A 21,358-nucleotide genomic window follows, 5' to 3' on the forward strand; every position below is an offset into this window, starting at 1 on the left:
TATATTCAACACCATAGTTTTGCTCTTAAGTTAAGCATCTTCTTGGAAGGATGCACAGAGAGAATGCAATATGGTTAAATCTGGACATAATACCACAGCATTTATAAATAAAAACTTGAAAGAAAATATAATGTCTCATTACTCATTTCAGTAATGTAGGATTTGAAACAAATTATAATACAATAATTCTTGATAAAACGACTGCATTTTCATAAAGAGACAACTGTTCTTACATGTTGTAATATAACATATTGATACCTAAATTGAAATGAGCAATTAAAACTAAGAAAAAATCTCAGAACATATACAGAGAAGACGCTGTAATCTCATGAAGTGTTACTTTTCACTGTAAAAATTAATGACATCTGAAATATTAATTAAAGATGAAAACCTTACTAACATGAATTAGCTAGCTTTTAAAAGACAAAAACATACTGAGAAATTAATTCTTAAAGGAACTTTGCTAGAATCGGCTAGAAATTTCCTAGAATCTAGGTGCTAGAATTACATGAGGAAACAATGTGGAGTTTTGACTTAGCTCTGGTTGGGGATTATTAGAATGATGCAGTATCATATTTACTTCTTTTTACCTTTTTCACAGCAGACATTGTATAAAATGATATAAATACAGATTACATAAAGTATAATTTAAGGCTCACTTTACTTCACTGAGCTTTAAGTACATCATTCCATCAACAAGTGCAGAGTAGTAGAGAGACAGGTAGCATCTGCTCCAGGCTGTCTGGTCCTTGGAAAAGGGACTTTTGTCACTGTAAGTAAAAACAGACTTTTGTTATATCTTAGGGCAAAACACTCACTGCTCTGTTGCCCTGAACTCTTACCCTGCTTAGGCTAAGTCTCTTCTCATTCCAGCTGCCATAGAACCCACACTTTCTAATGCCTCAACCCTTCTGGCAGAAGAAACATTGCTACATATATCATTTTTAATAAAGCAGAGTTGTTAGCAGTTCTGTTCCTATCCTAATCAAATAAAAAATATTTATGTTATGAAGTCTTACTGTCACAACTTTGCTGTCTTTCATGACTCCCCTTACACAATGGAAAGAACAGTCAGCTCTACATATAGGATACCATTCTTATGCATGCTTGCTGCATTATCTGCAGCAACTATACTGCATTTGCTTTTGCTCTCTTCATCAAGTTTAAATAAGGTTAATTAAGTCAGTCAGCCATGTTGGTTTTCTCTCCCAACATGTTTATGCTGGAATAGTGACATTGACGTCATGGGAGTTAAGTGACACATTTCTACTAAGTTCAGTTGATGGACAATTTCAATTTCCTTCTTCTCTTCCTCTTCCCTGGAAGGCACATCAGCACATCTGGGCAAAACAGTAATGAAATGTCCACACAGGTTACTACATTGCCTACAAGTCATTAAAAGGCTCTCTGGTGTAAAGCTCACTAGAAAAATAAGCCTGTAAAAAGATTTCCTCTCTTTTCCTTCCCGGCTTGCTGTTCATCTTGCACAGCTCCTCCTGGAAACTCAGTGGTACGCATTTCCCTCTTCTGCTGGCTTCCTTCTGCTTCCTTCGCTTTGTATTACACTTCCATTCTTCCACCCCCTCCTCAAGTGTCCTACACATTTGTCTCTTTGTCAAGCTCATCTCTGACTTCTTCTTGTCTATCCCCAGGACTTTATCCACATTAAGGCCATTCAGTCAAGAGGTCACCTAGTGACAAACATAAACTATGCAAGACAATCTCCAGAATTTTTAAGAATTCAGACAGAATTTCAAATAGCAGAACAAACATAATCTCAAGCAAGTAATTATCTTTATTTACTTGCTAAAGCAACCTACCCATGGAAAACTATGAAAGTGCCTACACACGCAAAGGCAAACCAGCACATGCAAATTTTTTTTTGTGAGATAAAATAGTCAAAGGTTTAAAATTATGGGGTGAATCAGCAATCTGATCTGCTTTTCTTTACAATCCCAGCTAGACAATATATTTCCAGACATTGTGTTGTAAAAAACTGATCCTCTTTCGTTTTCTTTCTCCATATCAACAAATATCTTCTGTTCTAGGAAGCCCATCCTGCACTTTCCATAAAGTCTCCCTAGAACAAACTAATGCTATTCTCCCCAATGTGGTAAAAGATAGCCCATTTCAGAATTCTTTCAGACCTTTTTCCCATGTTGCAAGACAGACACATTTTACTGCTTCCTTCAACAGAAAGGCTGTATTCTGCAAATGGCATTATAATGAAACTCTGTTCTTTTTACTGTAGAGGTGAAGAGTAACTAAGATAAAGCCGAAGACAGCTTGATTTATCCTGTTTTTCAGATAGGGCTATTAAACCACATTCTTACTGTACTCCTCTGTATTAAATAATCATCGAATATTTCAGTGAACCCAAGACGGCTGGGACTGAAGGGGCATGAAAGGTCATGCGTACTGCAGCCTTTAAGTCTGAGCCTGTGTTACCACCAACGAACTGAAGACCAAACTGAATTTGTGTAAATGGCAATGTGGTGACATGCTGTGACAGCGTCAGTAAAGAAAGTTTTGTGCTATTACAAGAGCAGAGATAGATTAGCAAGGATGAAGAGGAAAGGAAAAGATTTGCAAAATAATTAAGAAACTTTTAATTGTTTAGCTGTGTTTGCACGTGCTCAATACCCCAAAATCAAGCCTTAAGTAACTCACTCAAAACTGCAGTGGCAATTCTCAGACCTGAAAGTAAAATACAGGAATGTTTGCTACCATACTGCGTCATAAAAGCTGTGTTTGTGCAAGTGGGCTCTGTAGGCACCTCTGTGTGTGGATGGAGAAATAGTTACCGGACAACAGCAGGACAAAGAGAGGAAAAATAGGTGTTGGGAGACAGCATCTGAAAGCCTCCCAAGAACTCACAGTGGTCTTGGATCAAAAATCGGTAAGCTCAGGAGGCCAAGGAGCTGCTGAACCTGCCCAAGAACGCCAGCACACACTGGCACTCACAACGGGTCACGTAACCCACACCGCATCCAAGAAGGCGGCAGCTGCTATAGGTGGAGAAAGGCTACAGGGCAGTATATGTAAGCACACCTGCTGAAACAAGGGACCGTGTGCGTGACTTCGTGCACAGCTGCCTGGAAACCCCTGGAGTGTGGGCACGAGCCTCTGCTCCTGAGCGAACCGCTGGGGCTGGCCTCTCTGCTGCTGCTCCAGATGGGCGACTGCGCGTGTGTGCGCTGCACGAGGCAGTAACTGCATGTACGATGCAAACAGTTATCTGCTATTAATAATAACAGTCTAATTAATAAACAGTGTTCTAGTAACTGTTGGTTGCGATCTGTTTCTTCCCCTGACTCAACACCCCATCAGTGACATTTACAACACCTGGTACAAAAAAGCCCCAAAAGTACATAGGCATTGTCTGGATCTTGTAAATCTGTATTTTAATCCAGCTGCCAAAGTCTTAGACAATAAAGCTGCTCCCAAAGGCATCTGCTATTGCGTGTCCTGGTTTCCAGCGGGCCCGGTATTAGATACATTTTTATAGTATTTTACCAGTATTCATGTGCACTGGTTTTGGCTGGCGTGGAGTGAATTTTCTTTGTAGTAGCTGGTATAGTGCTGTGTTTTGGATTTGTGGCCACAATGGTTTTGACAATACAGGGACGTTTTCGCTGTTGCTGAACAGTGCTTACACAGAGCCAAGGATGTATCAGTTTTTCACACCGCCCCGCCGGCGTGTAGGCTGGGGGCATGCAAGAAGCTGGGACAGGACCCATCTGGGACAGCTGACCCCAGTGGTACCCCAGGCCATATGATGTTGTGCTCAGCAATAAAAGCTGGGAGAAGGAGGAGGAGGGGTGGGATGTTCGGAGTGATGGTGTTTGTCTTCCTAAGTAACCTTTACACACAACGAAGCTCTGCTTTCCTGGAAATTGCTAAACGCCTGCCTGCCAATGCGAAGTACTGCACTGGTTCCTTATTTTGCTTTGCTTGTGCACACAGTTTTGCTTTACCTATTAAAACGGTCTTTTATCTTGGCCCTTGTTTTCTCACTTTTGGCCTTCCGATTCTCTTCCCCATCTTACTTGTGAGGGAGTGGCAGAGTGGCTGTGTGGGGCTCAGCTGCCTACCAGGGCTAGCCCACAACAGCATGGTAAATCCAGATTTTTCTGATGTTAATTTGCAGAGTTACGCGATTTAGAAAAAACACATTAAGTCAAGCCCGCATCGGATTTTAAGTATAAACGAGGCTTGCCTTTTCTTGCCTTGGCCCACGTTTTCATCTAGCCGGCGTTAACAGGCGCAGCCAGACTTAATCTGTACTTTTTAGGTAGAGCTAAATCTGGCCGGGCTGAGATTTTACGTGTTGGGAAACGCTGGGGCCTGGGTTTCGCTGGCGGTCACCGTTCTGCCGGCTGCCCTAGAGACGCTTCGCCGTTCTAACGCCTGCCGGCCTGCGGGCCGGGCTAGGCCGCAGGCCCCGCGGGCCCCAGAGGCCAGGGAAGCCTGCCCCGCGAGGGGGCCGGCGAGACCGTCCCGCCTGGCCGCCATGGAGACGTTAACGGTCGCTTCCCCAGCGCGCGCCAACCCCTCCCCCCGCAGGCCTCGCGCCAGCCGCCGGCCGGGGACGCCGGGGGGGAGACGGCGGAGGGGGGGCGGGGCTCGCCGGCGGAGTGGGCGGAGCCGCGCGCCGTGCCGAAGGCGGCGCGAGGGCTGCCGGCCCGAGCGCGGCGGGAGGGGGCGTGGCGCCGCCCGCTCGCCTCGCTCCCCCCGCCCCCGCCCCCGCCCCCGCCCCGGTGTTGTTGTCTCCGCACGGCCCAGGCCGGGGGCTCTCGCGAGATCAGCGTTGGCGCCGTGACCTCCATGTGAGAGCGGCGGCGCCTGGTAAACACTCCCCGGGGTCGGGAGATGGCTCCCGGCGGCGCCCGTTAGACCTGGCCGCGGCCGTTCCCGCCAGGCTCCGCCTCGCCTTGTGCCGCCTCGGGGGCTCGCGGCGCGGGCCATCGGGAAGCGGCGGGGGATCGGCTCGGCTCTCCTTCCCTCTCCGCGCCCCTCGGAGCCAGGACGGCGGCCCGGCGGGCGGGGAGGCTGGCGTCTGTTCCGCGGGATTTGAAAATCCTGAGGCCCCACTGAGCCGAACAAAGAGCGGGGGAAGCGCCCGGCCCCCTCCCCTTCTCCCTCGCACGCCGCAGACGCGCACCCGGGGAGCGGACCCCTTTCCCACCTCCTGCCCCAGCCCTCCCTCCCTTCCCCGCGGCTGGCTGGGCCAGTGGCAGGGCGCGCACCATGTGGATCCAGGTCCGCACCATAGACGGCACCGAGACCCAGACCATCGACGACCTGAGCCGCCTTACCAAGATCGAGTGCCTGCGGGAGAAGATCCAGGAGACCTTCCGCGTGAGCCCCGACCGCCAGCGCCTCTTCTACCGGGGCAAGCAGGTGAGGTGGAAACGCCCCTCCCGGGAGGGCAGGGGTGGAGACGGACGGGGGCTTTCCCCTTCTCCCGCCCCGCGCCTCCCCTCCCGGGCTCGGCCCTTTGTGTGGCCCGGCGCGGAGGTCCCCATCCCCACCCGTCTGTCGTCCTTCGGCTCCGGCTTTTGTTTACTCCCGTCCCGCCGGGCCTAGGGGAGGCGAGGGGCGGGAGGGAGCCGAGGCGCCTGGCCTGACAGGAGGCTCTGGGACCCGGCGCGGCGTTTCTCCGCGCCCCTCTGCCCGCCTTTTTCCCCGAGGGCGAGCGGGTGCCGGAGAGGCCCCTTTGTGTGTTTGTTTTCCCACCTGAACCGCGGCAGGCTCCTCCCCCAGCCCCTGCCTTTATCGTCCCCGAGTGACAGGGCGGCCGGCGGGCTGCGAGGGGGAGGAAGCCCCTCCGCTCCGCGCTCCTCTCCTCCCCCCGGGCCCCGGGAGCGGGCTGCCCTCATCGCGCTTCGCCCCGTTCCCTCCGCCCGCCCCGCCGCCGCCTCGGCCGGGCGGGGGGCGGGAAGCGTGGGGCGCGGGGGTACCGCGGGAGGTTTCCACGGCGGAACGCCGCCCCCGGGGCCCCGCACGTCGCGGCGGGGGGAGGCGGCGCGAAGGGAGACGTCCCGTCAGGACCCGCTGCGGGGCCGGTGCGGCGCGCCCCTCCCCCGGCCGCCGGCGCCGCGCCACGGAGTAACGGTTTTGGGGGCCCGCCGGCGGGGGGGTGGGGTGTCCCGGGGCGGGCACGTGACGGGCCCCGCCTGGGCGGGGCGGCGGCGGCGCGGGGTTCGTTTGCGCGGGCAGAACTTGTGCGCCCCGGCCCGCCCCGGCGCGGGGGCCGCTGTGCCGCGGGTGGGGTCGGGGCGGCCGCTGGCGGTCCGGAGGGGCGCTTCCTCTCGACCGGGGTCCGGGGCCCTTACTGGGGAGACCGGCTGGAAGCGGTCCCTGGGCTGATGCTGCCCCCGCCCCCCCCCCCCCCCCCCCGGTGACGGATAGGGTTTGATCCAAACAGATTGCCTCAGGCTGCATCTTTGTTGCTGAAGGGTGTAACCTCTCAGGCTGCCCTACGTAAACTACGAGGTGTACTCGGTGCTTGAGTCGCTAAGTGAGGCACAGCTCTTACCTGAGGAGAAAGTCATCGGATGTGTGGTGTGTTTCTGGCAGCGTGGCTCTTAAGATGCACTTTCTTACGGCAGATGAGTGCTGCAGTGTTCACCTAAAGGCAGTAATGCAACGCAGTGAGAGTAATGCCTCAAAACAGGTGGAGCGTGTATCTTTACAAACAAGGGAGAAAAAGTTAGAAGTGGAAATTTAACTGTGACTCTAGGAGGTAAGTATTAGCGGCTAGATGCTAAGCCTAGATTGTGAACCCAATAGCAAATTGGTGGATTTGCATGTTCTGCGGATTGGTGAGAGTGAGCATTTGTGAAGACCTGTCTAGCAAGACCGTTACTGACAATCTCATGTTTCTATGAAGAGACCAAGTCAACAAACATCAAGTCTTGAAGTTGTGTAACTTGTTTAGCTTTGTGCTGTGCCAGCACACCTCTTCTTTCAGTGCAGAGCTTGATGCAGGACACAAGGTTTACCCGAGAAGCAGGGAAGGTGAACCTGTAATGAGTTGTGCTTTTCTGTGTAGTCTGGCAGTGTCCAGACCAATTAGCTTGAACATTTTAGTTAACAGATGTCTTGCTTAAAAGAAAGCAGAATAGTGAAATATTACAGCTGAAGTTGCCTACATGAGCAGCACTTGTGAGTTTAGTACTTAGTTTATCCACTTTAAGGACACAGCTGGGATCGTGTTCAGTGAAGAGTTAGGGAGTTCATTTTTTTTTTTCTTTCATAGCTTCACTCACCATTTATGTCCATTTTCTTGCAATTACTATAATTAATTCTGAAGTTTCCTTGATTGTTATGGATTGCTTTTCTGATCCCATGGTGCTAGTAAGTAGAAAAAAGGTCAGAAGGATTGCTCTTGCACAAGTAAAACTGGATGTTGAGAGATGTAAGCAAATAAACAACTTCAACTCTCTCAGGGCTGTGATAAAATAAAGAAGAATTAAAAAGGCCATTTCAGTTAAATGTGAGGTGAATAGAAAGCAGTATACTGAGGTGAAAGCATGGGAAAACTGAAGATTCCTGCATATGTTGGAAAAAACATTATCTAGTCCAAACTCTTTTCCTATTTTATCTGGTTAGCGCTCAGTATCATTAAATCTGTGCAGTCTGCTAGTAGAACAGTGATCTTGCTCCTGAGTACAGCTTACTGTAGTCTCTCTGGGAACTTCCAGAAATAGTTGGACCTTGCAAGTGGTGGGTACCAGAAGACTGGCTACATAACCTCCTTTCTTCAAAAAATGGGAGGTGTATGAGATTATAAGGATACAGAAACCTAAGTGAGTGACCGTTTATGGGCTGAATTCAACAACTGCATGTTCTTAGCTTGCAGTAGAGAACAGCTTCAACTAACATTTTGAGCTAGAGCTGTTATTCTGCAGTTCTTTAGGAGTATCTATGTCCAGTTAATGTAGTTTATGTGGTATACTGTGATTTGCTGTTGTCTGATCTTCAAACACAAGTGCAGGATCTTAAGTGGGCAGTACTTCACACTCCTGTTCTTAAGGGTTAAAATACCCTAGCATTACTGATGAAAACCTAGTGTTGTGATTAATGTAGTACTTTGTATTACTATCTTTTTTGTGTAAAACCAGGAAAAGCACCACTTGCTTGAACAGACTGGTTTCTGGTTTTTAACTCTTACTGCCATGAGGGCCTACCATTCACATGTGGCACTGAAGAGTGAGCAAGATAGTATTACTTTATAGCTTGGTCTGGTCTGTGAGGACATCCGGGACTCTCTGGGGATCTACATTTCTGCAGAGCTGAGTAACTGTCTGCCAGCCAGAGAAGTCAAATTGTTCTGTAGATCAAGGTAGAACTTTTTGATATGTCTATGGATAGTTCTTTGCTGTGGTGCAGTAACCTAGTCTGCAGTTAGCCAGAGAAGTCTACTGAATATAGAACCTGCAGTGATGTGTCTTGCTTGCTTTGTTGAAGAAGTTGGATCACTGGCTGGAAGGAGTTTCTTGGAGGGACACAAATATTTCCCTATGCTGGAATAAATCATATCTTCACCTTACTTCACCATAGACTGCTCCTATCTAATGCTTTATCTGTGTTGTTATATGTTAACTCTGAGTAAACTTGTAAATTACAATGCATTGTGTGGAGTTCCTCTAAAATTCAGAAAAGCAAGACGAGACAATCTGTCTTCTGGCAGCATATTGTCTGTCCATCCTAATTGGAAAACCTATATAGCGCTTCTTGGTGAGAATAGAAGTTCTCAGTTTCATTCCTGAAAGTGAAGGATATATTACAGCAGACAAATTCTTGGCATCTTGACCTACCAGAGCAGATTTTCTATGGGACCAAGCCATAGTCACTGTGGGATTTCTAGCTTTCAGTTACAATGCTGGAAAAATTGAGCAGTAAAAATACGTTGAAGTTACTTAAGTTTGAAAACTTGTCAGAGAACTTAAGGATGTTTGGAAGACTCTAGGGGTATTGATATTGACTTACGTTTCACATAGAACTAAACGTGTGCACTGTTGTATTTCAGCAATATGTATTGTTTATGGAATATAAGAAATAATCTAATCTTGTGTTGGCTTTTTCCATCATCTTCTCCTACCCTGCTGGAGTTTGAATTCAGTGAAAACTTGTAAATGGCTATTGTTAAAGAAACCATCATCTCAAGTGGCTTTTCCGTAGTGCTTACCAAAGTCAGGGAACAAGTATATCGGAGTCCAACCGTTTCTTCCCACTATTTGTAAGAGGCAGTGACTGAAATTGCTTTTGCAGTTGTTAATCTTGTTGGTGAGGAAGACACTCCAAATATGTTTCATGGGAGACTGAAGTCAGTAGGTGGAAGTGAGAGTATTGAAGCCACTTATTTACTTGATGTTAAAGTTGTTGCAAATCAGGCTTACTTCATTAGAAGAAATTCAGCTCTGCTTTTATGCACAAAAAAGTATGGTGGTATGCATGGTGTTTGTCGTGGTTTAGCCCCAGCCAGCAACTAAGCACCACTCAGCCACTTGCTCACTGCCCCTGCCCCAGTGGGATGGGGGAGAGAATCGGAGGAGTAAGAGTGAGAAACACTCCTGGGTTGAGATAAGAACAGTTTACCAATTGAAATAAAGTAAAACAGTAATGATAATAATAACAACATAATATACAAAGCAAGTGATGCACAATGCAATTGCTCACCACCCACCGACCGATACCCAGACAGTTCCCGAGCAGCGATCGCTGCTCCCCGGCCAACCCCCCCCCAGTTTCTATACTGAGCATGACGTCATATGGTATGGAATAGCCCTTTGGTCAGTTTGGATCAACTATTCTGGCTGTGCCCCCTCCCAGTTTCTTGTGCACCTGGCAGAGCATGGGAAGCTGAAAAAGTCCTTGACTAGCATAAGCATTACGTAGCAACAACTAAAAACATCAGTGTGTTACCAACATTATTTTCATCGTAAATCCAAAACACAGCACTATGCCAGCTACTAGGAAAAAGACTTAACTATTCCAGCTGAAACCAGGACAGTGTTACTTATCTGTGCAAGTTGACTCTTAAGCATAGTTTGTTAGGGCCATGCTATAATGCCCAAGTGTTTAGGGTTTTGTTTCAGTAAATTTAACTGAAATGATAGAGGGAGTAGGAGGAGTGGAGGAATATTAGCTTTGCCGAAGAGCATCCTTGTGATAAAGCAGCCTCAGTGAAACACAGTTATAAATCTGGCAATAGGACATGCCTTTGTTGACCTACAGCCTTTCCTATACAAGACCTCTAACTTCTGCTGACCTGGGCTGGCACCTGAGCAGTGGATAGAATCTCATGTGAATTTAAGCTTTGAAGCTTCAGGATTGTAAACTGTATGTTTAAGGGCTTATCATAGAATCGTTTAGGTTGGAAAAAACCTTTAAGATCATCCAGTCCAACCATTAACCTAACATTACCAAGTCCACCACTAAACCAATCAAGGGTAGAGTAGTAATGTCATGTTTCCTGGCTTGGTGGCTGGATTATTCATAATGAAAGTAAAACTAGGAATTATTAAGATTGGAAAGGACCCTTAGATCATCATTCCAATCATCAACTAAACACCGTGCCCACTAAACCATGTCCCAAAGTGCCATGTCTGCCTGTTTTTTGAACCCTTCCAGGGATGGTGACTTCACCACCTCTCTGGGCAGCCTCTTCCAATGCTTGAGCACCCTTTCCGTGAAGAAATTTTTCCTAATATCCAATCTAAACCTCCCCTGATGCAGCTTGAGCCCATTTCCTCTCATCCTAGCGCAAACTACTTGCGAGAAGAGACCAACACCCACCTCACTACAACCTCCTTTCAGGTAGTTGTAGGGAGCGATAAGGTCTCCCCTCAGACTCCTCTTCTCCAGACTAAACAACCCCAGTTCCCTCAGCCGCTCCTCATAAGACCTGTGCTCCAGACCCTTCACCAGCTTCGTTGCCCTTCTCTGGGCACACTCCAGCACCTCAATGTCTTTCTTGTAGTGAGGGGCCCAAAACTGGACACGTTATTCCAGGTGCGGCCTCACCAGCACTGAGTACAGGAGGACAGTCACCTCCCTTCTGCTGGCCACACTCTTCCTGATACCAGCGAGGATACTGTTGGCCTTCTTGGCCACCTGGGCATACTGCTGGCTCATGTTCAGTCGGCTGTGAACGAACACACCCAGGTCCTTTTCTACCAGGCAGCTTTCCGCCACTCTTCCCCAGGCCTGTAGCATTGCATGGGGTTGTTGTGACCCAAGTGCAGGACCCGGCACTTGGCCTTGTTAAATCTCATACAGTTGGCCTCGGCCCATCAGTCCAGCCTGTCTAGTCTTCTTAAATACTTACAGCTTGGGTGGATTTCCAGAAGGATAGAAAAGCATTCTTTGTGGAGTCTTCCCCTAAAGAATGGGTGTGCTAAACATATTCATAAAACAATCAAGTTTCTTAACACAATCTCTTCCGAGCTTTATTTGGTTTGGAAGATTGTAGGAGTTTTCAGCTGAAGCTGTCTAAACCCTGTCTGCTTCAGGCAGAATCTGGGTGTAAGAAATCTTCAACTGGAGCAGTTAAGTTTTGTATTTTGGAGAAATAGTTTGAAGAAGTCTTAGAAAGGAAGTGATTGCCATTCTTCGATGAAGCTGGTAGCAAATAGCTCTGTAGCTTGATGAGAGAGAGAGTCATCTGGAGTTTTCAGGGCAGATATAATCAGACTGCATTCCAAAATTCCCGAAACAGTCGTGGAATATATGTTGAACTTAGATGGTGGTAGGTTTGGTAGCCCTATTAGCAAGTTGTTTTTATATGATTGCAGAAGTTGTTTACTGAAATCAGCTTCTTGTTAAATTTTTACTGGAAAGTTACTAATGCAACTTATCATTCCTTGGTACCATTATTGTTGTTATTCAAAGCACCTAAACAAAAACTGAAGGAAAAGCTGAAGTGTATGTGAATACAGAATACTTTATACTATTTTGTGTGTATGGCTTCAGTATTAGGAAGCTGGAAGAATATAATATAACCTGTAAGAAATTGCAGCCAGCTTTAAGGCTGTATTTTGTGGCATGTATATTTATTCATATAATCTAGTTAGGACAATTTAGTACTTGTACTTTTTTAATTAATCTGGAAGTTCTTGGAAACGGGGTGTTTCTTTTTAAATTAAAAAACCACCACAAACCCTTAGATGCAGAACACACCTGATGCATGGCCTACACTGACAACTAGATGTTGAGGATTTCCAGTGATGAAATGTCATCAAATGTTGATATCATTTATAATGATGGAAGTTATGAGTTGATTCTCTTCCTTAAAAGCTGTTAACTGGATCTCTATTCCTAATCATTTAACTATTAAATTGTGTTAAAATAACCAACCTGATACACTTGGTTATTCTATGTGTTTATTTTTTTAGACTTTTGTTGTTGATTACAGAAGGTTCAGATAATAACCAGTTCTTCATTGCAGGTATCCTTACAAGCTGCAGATAGTCATTTGCTCTCCCTGGCACCACTGTTGCTGAACTTCAGTTGCTATAGAAGTCCATACCATCATACAGGAGGTACTTGACCACTCTCATCTAATCAGCACAGAAATGGATGAGTCTTTCCATGCTTCTAAGGATTTCAATGCAGCTTTATATTTTGACATACCTTTTGTTTTTGTTTAACAAAAGTATCAGGTAATCCTAAATATCAGCCAGAAGACTCTGTGAACTTTTATTTACCTAATTAGAAGACTCCTGAGAACTGCAAAAGAAGAGAAACCTTGCTGCTCTAACTTAATCTTCCAGCTAGAAGTTAATGAGCAAATGTTCCTTTAATGGGATTTTAGAGTTGCATCCAAGAAGAAAACATCATATCTAAATTAATGGGTTTTTTTCTGTATCTCATCGGTGATAAAGGAAGAAATAATCTTCAAAACCTGAACTTCTTATTAAAAAGTTTAACTTGGAAGAGGTGCAGACTTGAACCCTGTAGATGTCGCTGGTTGAGACTGAGAATGGCTGCCTTCACCTTGATCTTCTGATTAAGTCAAGAAGTCTTACAGCTCTTGACTTTCAGCTGTTTTCGTGTTGGCACTAATCTTGTGCACTGGAATCTTTTTTTGGATTATAGTTAGTCCAGATCAAAAGGTAAAATGTGTTGGTACCACCTGTACACTCTGCAAATAATTTTGTAGTAATGGGGTAAAAACCTACTGTTTTGTTGGAGAACGTGGCCTTGAAATGTAGACTTCTGTACTTAATTTTAGTTACAGAACTTCAGGAAAAGTGTGAATTTCTTCTTAGAGAAAGCTAGTCTTGTTGATTGAGTACAAAGATGACTAATATACCTTTATCATGGTGTTTGTACTGAGATTGTGTAATTATGGACACTGTCAGCAGCAAGTTTCTTCGTGGGTTGTGTGGCTTTGTGTAGTGTGCCAGACTTCCTCTTTTGTGTGGGGTGTCAAAGAAGCACAGCATATTCACCCTGTGCTATGATCAAACTCATTGCTTGTCACTGTAGTTGTAGATAAGCCTTTCTCAGATACTGGAAGCTTCCATATTCTTGCTTCTCTAGGAGTTCCTCTTGCTGCACGCTTTCTGCTGAGTACTGTGGGAGTCTCTGTAAGACTATGGTACCTATCTAGATGATGATTTATTGAGCGCAAGACATTTGATACTGTTCAGTGTTACGACTACGTTTTTCCTTGAGTTCAGGGCAGATCATTAGCTGTTGTATCACACACATAAGCAGTCAAAAGAGAGGACACTCTCTGATACAAAAACTAATTTGGGTTACCTTGTTGGTGGGATTTTTGGTGGCATAATGGTAATGACTTCAAACATTCCTGTAGGCTGCTTTGAAATGTGAATCTTGTGGCAAAAGATTGACAGAACTGAGTCTAATTTGGACCGTATTCTCCAGACACTAATAACTTGCTTGGTTACTATTTTTTAAGATATGATCTGCCTGTATTCTGTTCTGGAGGGATGTGGATCTAGAGTCTGTCAGGACTTCCTTGTCCAAATGTTTCACCTACTCATGTGTTCCATTATGATTTCATCACTCTTCATAGAGTATTAAGAGAGAGTGACTAAGACGGAGCAATGATTTTTATCTTTTTATTATTGATTAATAAATTCTCCGTGTTGAAATGAGGGGATGATCTGCCATTTGCATCTGTTTATTTTAAACAGCAAGCTATGAAGTCCAGACTTAAGAAATAAAAAGTTAGCGTGAATCTTGGAGAACAGATTGTCAATGCTAGGGCTTTTAATGAAACTGTGTAAATTAAAGTGCTTCTAGTGGCAAGCGAGAATCATGTTTGTAAAGTCTCAGTCTGTTTCTGTTTGGGCTTTGCTTTCATTGAGCAGCTTGCTACAGTGTGAGGGATGACAAGCACTGTTACAGGTAACCTAGGGTTTCTTTTGGTGTTTCTCTCCAGGCAAGATTAAAGTTATTTCCCATTTAGGAAAGTAAACCTTCATTATAGTTAGTTTTTCTGTGAGAGTGATAGCTGTTGCTGTTTGGTTTCTATTAAGATCTTTGCTAAAAATGCCAGCAGCAATAAGGAAGGCAGAGTTAGGAGAAAACATTCAGGAGCACCAAGGTGAAAACAGTATGAACAGGGTGTCTTTATGACTGCAGTGTACATGCAGAAACCTCATTTAAACTGTGGTGGTAGTGTAGTCAAGCCTGCACTTCAGAAATGGTCTTCTGTAGACCTGTGTGAAGGAGCCACTAAACCTGGTGGATGTGCAGTCTTTGCTTAAAGATGTTTGTGTGTGGTTACTTGCCTTTTTATTCTCTTACTATAATGGGTTGTCTGAGTGGAGTTTCATTGTGCAGGGCTAGCAATATCTTTTTGGACCCTCAACAGTTACTGGTACATCACTCAAAAAATGTCACTGATAGCAGCAGAACTGTCCCATGTGCAAGAATAAGATAGGATGTTTTAGTAGAATGGTCTCCAGGCAAAATATTTTTTTGACAGAGTAGCCTGTATGGGAACTGCAACAAGTACTGTTGAAACTAGAGTTGCTTGAGGAGGAAGTGGATCTCCTGGAGTTGCAAATACTTTCAGACAGCACATGTTAAACATTTAAATTCATATAAAGGCAGTAATTTTCTTTATGTGGTTGGCTACTAAATTCCCTTTTATTTAGCTTTTGTCTCTGTTGCAATTGAGACAACTATACTTTTTGGGAAACAGTTCCAGTACACAGTTACTGTAAAAACCTGACTGTGTGCCTACTATTCTGAATGTGGTTAATACATGAAGTTAAAGATCCCAGAATCCTGAAGCATTCTCTTCAGGTACCAGATAATCCAGGTATAGGCCACAGTTTTCCATGTATAATAAAAAATATTGTTCAGGTTCTGTTTCAGCTTTGACAGTGTGAGCAATCTGAGCACACTTCGTGAATGGCAGAAGTCCATGAGTTAAGTGTCTAACGTCATGTACTAAGGATGATTGAAATTTTCTTGACCTGAGTTGATACCATTGGCCCAAAACTCTGTTACATACTTAAAAGCTGATTTTGGATTTTCAGTTAGGCTTTTCATTACTAGATGCTGGTTGGAGATGTGTTTGAATGCTTCTGCAAAAATGTTAAGTGGAATTCGCAATTCCAACAGCCTTTGTGCAGGCAGAAGAAGTTAGGTTTGTACACCAGTCTTGAGATGGAGAATACTAGAAATTGTTGAAGTCCACTTTGCTTGCTTTCTTTGAGTACCCAGCTGGAAGTTACAGGTTCTTGATTTCTTCAGACTAACTGACCCTCTGGGTAACTCCTGTAAACAACCCTTAACCAAGCTTTTATGCTGAACTTGAGCTTGAAGCTCTTTACCCATATGCATTTCCTGTTACAGAAATTTGTAGGGTGCATGTAATACCTGTGTAGAACCAAAGATTGATGTCACTTAACTTCTTGTGATGCTACATTAATTAAAGAGCTCTTCTGCGTTCATTATAGTTTCTTTCATCTTTATTGCTAGATGTAGGCACTGCTCTAGTTCTTGGAAAAGAAAACCTCAGAAGATGCTCAAAGGCACACTTCCATAAGTGATTAAAGATCTTGATTGTGAAGTGGAATGGCTGGACTAAGGTGACCCAGGAACTTACCCTCTTGGATCACACTTTGAGATAAAAACAGTACGTAATGTGTTCTTACAAGAATGATTATGTGCTTTCTTGGGAGGTCTCTTACACGCTGTAAAACCCATCATGAACTGTGCTTCTGCTGGGACTTGTAGACAAGTTAACGTGGTAGTATTTGGTGAATTACTTGCCAGGCACATCTTTTTTTTCCAAGTAATGTAGTATCATACCGCACCCTGCATGATCATTCATGTTTGTGTAAGTGCAGCTTCTACATGCTTTTAAAGTCATTTGTGGCTTGATGTTACAAGACAGTTCTAACAGTGGCAGACGGTAGGTATCGATTCCACTATTGCATTGCTACAGCTACCCTTGTGTAGTAGTGTAAGCACAATGTTGTCTTACCTTTAACTATTTATAACAACCTTCTCTAGAAGTATTTTGAAATTGATAGTGTCTATAACACCTGATCTATGAAAATATATTTCAAAGATGTAATCTGTTTCTCTACTTAAGGTTATTTAGTATAGTGAAAGTGTTAGATACAGTAAGTGTAGCTGCTCTTTAGTGTCACTTCAGGCAGAGTATGATAATGAAGGTTTAAAGGCTTTTGAAGCATGCCAGTCATTAAGAGGAAGAAAGACTGAAAGTGAAATCTACTTCTTAGGAAACAAACGCATCTTTTTTAATGACAGTAGGATCAGAAGAGCTAGCAAAATTTCACAAATGAAATTGCCTGTTCAGTTATTTTTGCTTTAGTACATGCTCTAATCACCTATTAGGAAATAGTAACTGACTTGAATGAGATACAGCTTGATTATCTGGTACTTGCATGATTACTTTTGTTCCTGGTTTGCATGTTTAAAATTGTGAATGACAAGTGTCCTTAAATGCTTAGTAAATGATTAAGTAAACATGTAATGTTCCTTTCTTTTCTTGTAATACACTTCTAGGCAAACATATTCTCAGGGAAATCTTTGTAGCATCTTTATGCAGCTCCAACGATTTCAATTGTCAGTGATGCAGTAATGCTGGGTATAGGTATATTTGTAGATATACACATTAGTTCTTATAAGTCAAATAGCATGTGAACTTGATTTTACTTCCTGAGTTTTTGTGTTTCTCTACTTTGTTTCCAGAAGCAGGCAGTGTTGCAGAGTCATTGACTTGTTTTAAATTTATATGTTTGCTAATGTTCTGGGAATATACTTTTTGCTCATACTATAAACAGGCGCTCTTTCCCTATCACATTGCCAAACACTATATCCTGCCTCATTTGAAGTGTGCTTATAGTAATCTTATCTCTGTTACTGTGTTTTCAGACTTAAGCATGACATCACTAGTCATAGAATAGTCTATAGTCATAAAATAGTCCTGCAAAGAATACTGATAATAAAAACAAAACAAAAACCCCCACAACCATTTGGGCAGAGAACAGAATGTTAATTCATAATAAATTAATATGGTAAAGTAGACAACTTTGCAGTCACCGGTTTATGCTGCTGACTATTCGTTCATGTTCATCAAAGCTGACTTCTTTAACTCCTATGCAGGAATAGGTAGTCTGAGCATGGTGGTGGGTGTGTGTGTCATTAGAGTAGGCTTCTTCTTACTCAAGGCCTAGCCTAGGTATTTCTTGCGTTCTGAACATGTTAAATATAACTGTTCCTGGACAGATTACTCTTAAGTCCTTTTTTTTCTCTTTTTTCTTTTTCTTTTTTTCCTCTTTCTCATGCTTATAGGGAGGATTCAGTTGCGGATCGAAGATGTGACATATTCTGCAGTCATAACTGATGAATAGATTGCAAAGACTAGGCACAGGACATTTAGTTGAGTGTTAACACTGGTTACCTAGTTATGGTAGATCATTCAGGCTGTTCAGATGTAGATTTTTGCTGAATTGGCTTTAAACTTTAAAATGCAGTACCTCAAAATATTTTCCTGTCAGCCTGCAGATGGCATGTCCTGAGAGGGAGGGAATAATGACAATACTTCTTTGCTCTCACCTGTGTGTTACCTACATACCTTCAGTCGACCAGGAGCAAGGTTATCCTTTTCTCTGCACTGCATTAGCTTTCAGAAGATTTCTTCATACCATAGGATTCTAGCAATTGCATGCTAGAACCTTTGCCACAGCTTGTCCAGTCCAATTGGAACAGAAAAATGGAGCGGAAGTTATGTTGTCTCCAATAACATCCAATTTATTCATTATTTCAGAAGTGATCTGTTTAGCAGATGTACTGCTGAATTTTTTTTAAACATTTTGCAACAAAAAAATCACTTGGTGGGGGGTTGAATCTTCAAAGTGGTCCTGGAGTGCTCAGAAGCACTCCCCTCCACAAATCTATTATTGCAAGGTGATCATTTGTCTTGGTTTTGGGTTTATTCATACTTTGAATCTAAGAATAGCTGCTTTTAAACTTCTTCAATAATCTTAACAGTGAAAATACATACTTCTTGTGGTGTGACAGGCCCCCAAATCTGGATTGTCATAGCAAGAACACTTCTGTCCCCTTCGTTAAAGAGTTGTCAAAAGTGTAGGAACGTACAACATGGTGGGATGGGAAGGGTTGCCTAAATGCTTAAGTAGCTTGCTACTCAATATGAAACCCTAGCCTATCTCCAGGCATATGAGGCAGTGTTGGCAGTCACCTGTAGAAGAACAGTTACTGGACATTTCCAGTTTAAGACTTACGTTCATTTAATAGTTGCAACATCAACACCTTCAGTACAGTTTCATTTGCTGTGTGTTGAACTGGTTTGAAAACAGTCAGCTGAACAAGGGTTGTTCCCATAGGTGTTGACCAGACAGCTGGGTCAGCTTCAATTACATTGAAACAAACTATGAGTACTCCTGTTTACACATCCCATCTGTGTGTACAGTAGTTATCAGCTGTAAGAAGAGCAATTTTTTTTACACAGATCTTAAATTCATGGAAGAACAACTGATTCATTTCTTGAGTGTCAGCTTAGGTCCATAACTGTCCTCTGTCCTTTAGAGTTGTTTTGAAAAAGCAGAGGGGATGAAGGAGGAAATGTGCATTCCACTTTTGTCTATCCTGAGATCATTTGAATGTTACAGCAAACTGTATTAGTGAGAAGCTGGAGAATTCCTTCCCACTTCTATTTATTTATTTATTTATTTATTTTGTTCCTTCCTGCTCCTTACTTTCTCCTGTTTATTGATACTGCCCATAAGCTCATGAAAACAGATCTGTTTGAAAAGATTCCTGGAACAGCAATGTTGAAAATAGCACCCGTTCTGAAAAAAGGTCAGGTAATTTTTTGTTGGAAGAGTAGTTTGGAAACAGGTGGGAGGTTTTTTTTACAGTCATGCATGTTTTTCTCCCACTGCAATGTGAAGTAAAATGTAACTAATCAAATTCTAGTTTCGGTGTCCCAAAGCAATGTATTATACTTGTAAGTAAATTAAATCTTTGTTTCAGAGGTGCTGTAGGTCATTAAGAGCATTTAACTGAGCAGAGCAGCAGTGGTCACTATGCTGTTTTTCTTCTCTGCTAGTGCACAACTTGGTGTTTTTTGGTATGAGTTTTTTAGCTTAATTGTAGGTAGGTGAGATCATCAGGTAAAATCAAGATAATAACAGGGATCTTAAAGCTGTGCAGAATAGGGCCTAAAATAATATTTAGTAAGTGTGTGCTACATATGATTTAAAAGTCTACTTCTATTTATATTCTGGTGTTCTGCAGGATCTGATTCCATATGGAGTATAATGGGGCCTCATGTACGAAGTTATTTGAGGGAGTGCTACACGGTGTGTGTTGCTTCAGTTTTATAATAGCTTTTAAAGTGACCAGTTAGAAGACTTGCTTTTAGTGAAAAATCTTGTTTTGATCTTGGGGTGGGGGCTGAGGAACAGGGAACCTGGATAAATCCGGAATCCTCTCAATTTTCATAAACTTGAAGGCCCAGTATGTTTGTTTGGTGTTGCTTCCCTCTAAGTGTAGTTGCTTTTGCATGACACTTTCAGATCTTACAGTTCTGAAAAGTAAATTGACTTGTATGTGTATGAGGTTTTTTTATATCTACATATGGTTTATTTAGGAAATTGTTTGCAAAGTATTAGGGAAGTATCAGGTACCGCCTTGCTTTCTGAAAAAGACTGAGAGCGAATTGTAAAATTATGTAGCTGAAATGTACATAACACAAGATTGCTGATTTAAAAATTCTTACATGTATTTATAGTTATTGCGTACCTCATGTAAGTGGCAACGTAGATCCTGCCTGTTTTTTGATTAGAAAATCACTGCCTTATCTTGGATGTTGATGCATAATTAAAAGTTCCAAAGTCTGTAAAGATGTCCATTTCTAATTTCAAGCCTTTGGGTGATTTTCATTGGATGAAACCATGGCTGCATGTAACTTGATGAGAGTTTGTTTTTGCATATACTGAAGACATAGGTTTTTATTTACCTGAAATAGATAAGCTTGCCTCTTCTGGTCTGTACAATTATTGCCCATGAAAGGAAGATTTGGAAACTACTTCTGTACCTCAAGGAGGAATTTTACAAGTATACCTTTCTTTTGACAGCTAGAAGATGGACACACTTTATTTGACTACAATGTTGGACTAAATGACATAGTTCAGCTTTTGATACGTTCTGAATCTGAAGCTCCTACCACTGCTTCTGTGACAGATCAGGATGGAGAAGTCAATCCCTGTGCTGTTTCCAACTGCAAGAACAAAGTAAAAAAACCAAATAGTGGATCACCCAGTCAACCATCTACATCATCTCGCTCATTTCTCATTGATCCTGGCATTGGATTGTACAAGGTATGTACAAACTTTAGAAGCTCGAAGCTTGCCTCACACTTGTGGGTTTTAATTTTATTGTTAAAAATTTTTATTGTTTTATTTTATAAAAATGTGTATCCTCATTGCTTGCTTTCATGATTTGACATGATTCCCCAGTTTGACATAAGTCAAATAGGCTTCAGGGTCATGAAAGCATCTCTGTACCAGCTCACTGGTGTTGCAGGTTTCAGGAGAGTTCGTCAACTCTGACACACTGTGTTCTCCAAAACATGTTCTCCAAAAAGTTTAGAGTACCTGTGAAACAGGAATACTTTCTGTGAACAGAAGAGGCTAATAAAAAAATTTGTGGAAAAGTGTAGCTTTTCCCCTACTCGTTTTTTTTTTAAGCTTGCCAAATACTTGTTTTAATACTAATGTTTCAGTGCTACATTAGAACTAGATAAGCTATGGAAATACACAGTTTCTTTAAATTGTATGTGATGTAATGATTGCTGTTTTATTAT

General features: G+C 43.1%; 1 protein-coding gene and 1 long non-coding RNA gene across 6 annotated transcripts in view; one reads left to right on the top strand and one right to left on the bottom strand.

The window, feature by feature from the left end:
* Positions 1-313: 313 nt before the first annotated feature.
* On the bottom strand, positions 314-5,357 carry LOC142596752 (uncharacterized). Its single transcript, XR_012831878.1, has 3 exons — positions 5,319-5,357; positions 1,424-1,691; positions 314-770 (listed from the first exon to the last, which is right to left on the bottom strand). It is a non-coding gene; the product is annotated as an uncharacterized LOC142596752 (long non-coding RNA).
* Positions 5,202-21,358, top strand: part of UHRF2 (ubiquitin like with PHD and ring finger domains 2) — a 92,672-nt gene continuing 76,515 nt past the window's right edge. For all 5 annotated transcript variants that reach the window (XM_075727185.1, XM_075727186.1, XM_075727187.1 and 2 more), the window contains exons 1-2: positions 5,202-5,403; positions 20,631-20,873. In XM_075727185.1, the coding sequence (XP_075583300.1) occupies positions 5,251-5,403; positions 20,631-20,873 (396 nt within the window). In that variant the 5' untranslated portion in view covers positions 5,202-5,250. The remainder of the gene's footprint in view (positions 5,404-20,630; positions 20,874-21,358) is intronic.

Source organism: Pelecanus crispus, chromosome Z (assembly GCF_030463565.1).
Source record: "Pelecanus crispus isolate bPelCri1 chromosome Z, bPelCri1.pri, whole genome shotgun sequence".
Taxonomy (NCBI): Eukaryota; Metazoa; Chordata; class Aves; order Pelecaniformes; family Pelecanidae; genus Pelecanus; species Pelecanus crispus.